This window comes from Austrofundulus limnaeus, unplaced genomic scaffold (assembly GCF_001266775.1).
Source record: "Austrofundulus limnaeus strain Quisiro unplaced genomic scaffold, Austrofundulus_limnaeus-1.0 Scaffold848, whole genome shotgun sequence".
Lineage (NCBI taxonomy): Eukaryota > Metazoa > Chordata > Actinopteri > Cyprinodontiformes > Rivulidae > Austrofundulus > Austrofundulus limnaeus.
Window position 1 is genome coordinate 101,605 of NW_013953250.1, and position 6,917 is coordinate 108,521.

General features: G+C 39.7%; 1 protein-coding gene across 1 annotated transcript in view; it reads left to right on the forward strand.

Moving 5' to 3' along the window:
- The window catches only part of nsd1b (nuclear receptor binding SET domain protein 1b), a gene marked incomplete at its 5' end in the record, with an annotated part of 29,527 nt that overhangs the window by 2,451 nt on the left and 20,159 nt on the right, over positions 1 to 6,917 (forward strand). Inside the window, 6 exon segments of the mRNA XM_014029067.1 lie at positions 802 to 943; positions 1,231 to 1,403; positions 1,578 to 4,509; positions 4,706 to 4,818; positions 5,564 to 5,822; positions 6,010 to 6,110. Of these exon segments, the coding sequence (XP_013884521.1) occupies positions 802 to 943; positions 1,231 to 1,403; positions 1,578 to 4,509; positions 4,706 to 4,818; positions 5,564 to 5,822; positions 6,010 to 6,110 (3,720 nt within the window).

Below are 6,917 nucleotides of genomic sequence, written 5' to 3' on the forward strand. Positions count from 1 at the left end.
CCTCTAGTAATATATTTACTGAGAAAAATGGTGACGTGTTCAATACTTATTTTACCCGCTGTATATAGCACCAAGTTACAACATACGTTGTCTCAGGGCACTGTACATAAAAAGAACGAACTAACGAAGAAACCAGCAGGCTGCGTTGAATCACTTCATCACAGTCTCCCATCCTGAGCAAACGGTGGAGAGGAAAAACTCCCTGCTAATCAGGAAGAAACCTCCAGCAGAACCAGGYTCAAGAGTTGGATGGCAGGAATGGAGGGGAAAATGATAAACTTCTTTATGAAGTGAAAGAAGCTGTTTTGGCTGATTGCTCATTGGTTCAGCTTMTATCTAGACCAGGAATGTCAAACTGTTTCACTTAGGACCACATGCAAATTGCGATGGCCTTCAAAGAGCCAATTTTAATTTTACTAAACAYRAAACATCACGTTCCTCGTCTCACTGCCATAGCTGAGCATGTAATAAACAACTGAGCTCTACATGGTATTTCCTGCATAGAAACAGCGTTTTAAAATGTCTTCTTATAACAGGCATTTAGCTTGAGATGGGCCACATAAAAAGCCATGGTGGGCCACATTTGAGTTCTACACTGTCAGGCTTTTTGTGCTATTGCTTTGTTTTGATTTAAAGAGAACAAGCTAAAATTAGAAAGGCTGTAGTCAATTTTTACATGTCTTGGACAAACAACACAACCCTCCATTCAGTTTTATGTGTAAAAACTAACTTTATTTGGTCTTTGCTGCTTTGTTTCCTTTACACCTCTCTGTCAAATAAACACTTTTTATTGTCCTGCAGCAAAACAGCCCAAAGAGAAAATCTTTGCCAGCTGTGAAATTTGTTGAGGGTGAAGTTGTTTGGGCAAAGTTCAACCGAAGACCGTGGTGGCCCTGTGAAGTGACTGTTGACCCCTCTCAGGGCGTCTATCACAGAGTGAAAGGTGGGTGTGAAACATTGTTAACTTTTAGGCTATAAATGTTTGGTGTTTCATAATAATTACCCACAACAATCTTTCATTCTTGCTTGGTTCTAATGTTCTGCTTTCATTTAGCACAACTTTATACTCTTATAGGTTTTTTTTTCCTTTACGTTGGCTCATCTTGGCAAATGTTAGAGTGGTTTGATTGTAAAAAAAGCCAGGTGTTCCATATTTCAGCTATTTAGCTCATACAGCTGCTTTCTGCATCCATGGATGATTAATTTCCTGATAATTTGTTATTGTCTTAGAGCCCAGTGATCGGCCACGACGGCTCTATTGTGTCCGTACTTTTGGGGAGCTCAAGGAGCTTGTCTGGGTGGAGGAAAAATCAACCCACGCTTTCCACGGAGGCTTTGAATTTGAACAACTCCTCCTTTTACGTCGTAGAGGGAAGCAAAGGGAACAGAACAAGAAATACACTGTAATTATTTAATTTTATGAATTACAACACAGTGCCTGTATTGCTTGATAAATTGGTGATGTCACACATATTTATGAAATGGGTCAGAAAAATAAATAAGGGGTTTTACACCACGATCGTTATGTTCAGGAATATCTGGACAGACTGAGTAGTTTTTGTTATATCTCTCTGCAGATAGCCAAGCGTTTTCAGAACTCCTGGAAATCCAGCGTGGCAGAAGCTGAATCTGTTCTGCCTGGGAGACCCAAAATGGCACCCTCCATGTTTGCATCCACAGATATTCCCTTCCGTTGTAGCCCTCCTCCAGAATCAGAGAATAGGCCTCATCCGACACTTCCTCCTCTCAGCTCATCAGTCTCCACCCTCTCTGAGAAGTTGCACATAACTGACGAATCCATTTTATCCCCAACTCCAACAAAACCAAGCACTTTAAAGAAATCTTCTGGGAAGAAGAAGCAAAGCAAATCCCTAAAAGGAACAGATAGTAAAAACTCTAAAAAGACACCACGGCGTAGCCCTGATCAATCAAACAGAGACAATGGGGAGTGCCCGTACTCTGACCTTGACTCGGTCCCTAAGATTTTATGCCCCAAAGCACTTGAACGTCAAGGTAAACTAGCTCCATCTCAACCGTCTGTCTCAGTTGTTAAAGAGCTGAAAAAACAGCCAGAGATTCAGAGCGGTCTTTGGTTTAGCAAATCCGGCAAAGAGCGTCGACCGAAAACGACCAATCCGGTGCCGGATCGCTCTCTCTTCAGTAAGGTGCCCAATAAAAAGAAGAATGGATCCACTTCAAGTAAAAAAACACTTGCTTCCTCTGCTTCCTCATTGAGTGGAGCATCCAGTGACCAAGCGTCACCAGAGAAGCCTAAACCAACACATAACCACCTGCTTCTTGAACAATCAGGACCTTTAAAGCATAAAACCACTAAAAACAGCACAAAGTCTGAGGACAGTAGTGGCAGTTCTGTTGACCAGTCAGAATTTTTAAACCAGAAGGCCGTGTTGTCTGTGGAGAGTTCAAAGGTCAAAATGATCGACAGTAATTCAGCTGACACTGTTCCTGACCCTTCATCTGGTCTGTCAAGTAGCTCAGATGTTATAAGGGACAGAGTGCCCTCAAAGAAAGATCAATTTTGTGATCAATCCATTGATTTAAAGAGTGAAAAAAAGGTCAGTCAAATCAAACTTTCTGCTACCGTAGCTCAAAAACAGGTTAGTAAAACTGACAAGAACTTTGATCAAGAAAAAGAAAGCAACAAGACTTCAGTGTCTTGTTTGGAAGCTAAAACTAACGACTCAGAGTCAAGACTAGAAAATCAATTAGGTCTAGCCTCCAGGTGTAGGCTTCCCTTTGTGAAATTGATACGTAAGGAGATAAAAGATAAATATCTAAACTCTACTGTCACAGTTAGTCCCACTAGCCAACTCAAATGCACAAAGGAGAAAATATCAGATGCTAACGGAATCGAAACATTTCATCGTCAATCAGACCAGAGAGACAAGCCAAGTTCTTCAACAGGAAATTCAGGACCCATGAAGGTCGCAGTCAAGAAATTAAAAGCTAGCGGCGGGTCCGACGTGCTTCGACTCTCAGACTCCTTACACAGTGACGTGATTGATGCTTCCAACAAATCTGCAGATGACTTGGTTTTCCGAGACAGTGAGAAGATATCAGTTTCAACTGTAAACCCAAACAATGTGACTCACTCATTTTCCAATCAGTCAGACCAGTCACAGCAGAAGAAGACTTCTGACCAAACAAACAAATCCTCTGACCAGTTAGACAAGGTAGACCAAAGCATTGCACTCGCTACAGACACTACCACAACTCCTGGGCCCTCTAAGCATAATGAAGCCCTGGTGTGTCGAGAGTCTGTAGTTCCCGAAAGCCCTTCTTCTAAGGAACCTGCAAGGGATGTTCATAAGTCAAAGCTGGTTTCTGATGTAAACGAAGTGCTGAACGAGCAACCAGCACACCTCCCTGCCAGCAATGGGCTGATGACCAGAGCACTTAAGGCCATGCATGACGTCGACCAAAAGAAGCATGAAAAARTCCAAAAGGAGGTTGAACAGATAGAGTTCTCTAGCTCTTTGAAAAATGTAGAGGATCTTGAGTGGAAACCGCATGTGAAGCAGGATAATTGCACTAAAATCAAATTAGTAAAATCGCAGTACGTTGACAGTGGTGAATGCGATCAAGGCACATCTTCGTGCTGTAGCTCCCCCTCTGTGATGTTTTCTGATTTAAACGACTTTGAACCTGACGTTAAGAGTGAAGACGAAGACCTCTCAATATCCTCAACTCCACCAATGGACTTCATACCTCTAACCTCTAAAGGAAAGACAAAACATGAAGGTCAGTCTTCAAACATACTGTCTATGTTGTCGCCTCCGTCGCCATTTTCCTTTATGAAAGACTTTAAAAATGTAAAGGAKGTTTCCTTTCAGTCCCTGAAAAACGAGAGTGATGGTAAACCCATCTCTTTCAAAACAGACAAAAAGTACAAGTTCAGCACTTTTCTTATGATGTTGAAGGACTTGCATGACACTAGAGAGCGAGAAGGCACACCTCTAGAGCTAGAAATTGGTCCACCAAGTGCTCATGTTAAGTTGGAGCCTTTGGTGATACCACAAGAAKCTCCATTGGAAGGCCATAGCCAAAATATGGATTTTGTTCTTAGCAGTAAAGTTTCAAGTCCAAGCAAGAGCATTGTCACACAAAGTCARTGCAGCTCACATCAGAAACCCAAGAGGCCCTATAACAGAAGGGGCTCCCATTGGTTGAAAAGGAAAAACAATCRAAGAGCACCTCATTCCATCAGGTCTGGACCTGGTTTTCTAGGAATGGATTCCTCATCAAAGAATGGAATGGAAAGCTTATCGAAAGGGGACCAATCATCCAGGATTCTGGAGATACAAAGCAGTAGCTGGGAGAGCCGGGCAGAATGTGGAAAAGGAGAGGTGGCGAGATGGAGAAGACTAAAGGTGAACCAACAGATGAAGGAGAGGGACGCTATGCAGGAAACCAGCCTTCTTGACGTTTACACCATGAATAACACAGGACTGATGCTTAATGTTGGAGATAGAAGTCGGGCTCTGGAMGGTAAGTACAGTCATATGTCCGCTTTTTACAACATTTGTGTAAGAAATAGGTACTTTTGGGGGACTTTTGGACTTTTTTTTTAAACGTCCGATGAAAATCGACAAATTGAACTTTTTTGTTTTAATATCCATAGTCAAGATCACTGATAGTAACTGTTTATTCTGCAAAATATTGACTTTTCTTTGGTGTTATTTAGAACATAAACGAATAAGAAAACCCAGCAAAAGGCTGATCGAATGGACGGAGGAGTACAACCAGATTTTCCCCACAAGGAAGAAATCCAAAAAGCCTCTCCAGTTGAGTGGAAAGGTAAAAATACTTCAAAGTAAAGCTGTGATCTAAAGTTATGATTTCCTCATATTGTTACATTACATTTTAGCAGTGGTTCCACTAATCATCTAACAACTATTAACAGAATAAATTTTTYATTTAGTGGATTAGCTTTTTCACTAACTTAGAAAATCGTTAGTGGACCAATAAGCTTCTGCTAAATTAGGTTTTWCTAACATTGAGTCTGCTAACARCTAACAAACAAGCTAACATCAACAGGTTTGTGTAAGTCACCACCAGTGTTTAGCTTGAAGAAGACAAAGACGTGATGGACTGACAGTCGTCTTTGTGGTCATCATTTTTCTTGTAGCTTTTGCTCATTTTTAGTTGCTTAATGGTTTAGCATTCCCATAAATATTTTTTAAACTTCTGTTTTTTTTACTTGCATTAGCTTCTGCTATTTATTTTTACATGTTTAATGGTTTAGCATTAGCTCACACAATTTTTCTATTTTTTTTACGTTTAGAGGTTTAGCGTTACCTTCTATTTTTAAAAAACTTTTTTAGTTGTTTAGCATTAGATTCTGTTTTTTTCTTTACTTGTTTAGCATTAGCTTCCACTAATTTTTTTTATGATTTTTTTTACATGATTAGCAGTTTAGCRTTAGCTAAGCTATAGTTTTACTTAGCAACTTATGAGTTAGTAAAGCTAACTTTTTCATTAGCTGTGCCCACTGCCAGTAACGATTTGTACAATCAGAACACTCAAATTTTGATTTATTCAGGCTGCTGAACACTTGATCTGCACATCTGAAGCATCTGGATCTGACCAGAACGAACACGACAACACGCCCTCCACTGGACTTCCTGAAATACTGACCCCGCCTCCTGAGGAGGTTGCTCAGACGGCGMCGCCTCTTGAGCTGCAGAGTCCTAAAACTGAACTCCCATCAACCCGAGATCCACCGATGCTTTCTGTGAACACGCTGACCCCCCCTCCTGAGGCCGAGCCCTCGCCATCAGAAAGCCTTGTGAAAGAAAACAGTAAGGCTGACGTTTTTTATTTAAAACTACATCCAGAATTACAAATAAATGAYGATTCTGAGCTGTTATCTTCATGATAAATGATAATGTTCTTCAAATGTCAGGGACCAAACAAGTTATCTAGAAGTGACCATGAAAACATCTGTTCTGTAGTCTAATCTAAAGTCTAAAGTTGTTTAATCCACAGAAGGTGCTGCTGCGTTTGAGAAGAAGCGGAAAAGGAAGCCCACCCAGAAGATCCTGGAGTACAGTCTGGAAGCTGAGGCATCAACTGGACCCAAGAAGAAGGTACTTTGGTTCTTTATAAAAACAATGGGTAACACTTTACAATAAGGTACACAAAAAACTACTGAGGAACTGCTCAGTAACTACTCAGGGACTACTGAGTGGTTACTAATGACACCAAGAGTAACTACTCAGTAACTACTCAATAGTCCCAGAGTATTTACTGAGTAGTTCCTCAGTAGTTAAGATTTTTTTGTGTACCTTATTGTAAAGTGTTACCAAACAATGCAAAAACCCACAAGTCATCAATTTGTTTTCTCAGTTTGGTGGATATTTCTTTAAGACTTTTTATGTTTTTGTATTGGACTTGGCTGAGTTTTCAAAATATATGTTGATATTATTTTGTTAAAGTCATTTAATTCTGACCCTATGAATCATTCAGGCATTAAAAAACTCCTAAATTCAAGGGATGAAACTTTTAATTGGATCTTTAGGTATTTTGTTCCCAGCAGCTAGTCACAAAAACGCAATTTGTTCCAGTTTTTATTTWTTTATTTATTTGAAATGTGAAAAAATATCAAATATAGTACAGTTTAAGACAGGGGTTCTTAACCTTTTTGACCTCGGGGCCCAATTTATTGAACATAAAGTGACACGAGGTCCAGTCAGACATTACCAATGTATGGATCAAAATGATAATTATTATAAATCTTGGTTTAATTTTTATTGTTTTTACATTATAACTAAATTAAATACACTTACAGTTTAACTCCTGTCAAATAATCACAAGACATGATTATAACAAACATTTTTATATTGTAACCTGCCCATAACAATTATTTGAATAAATACAAAGATCAGTCAACAGAC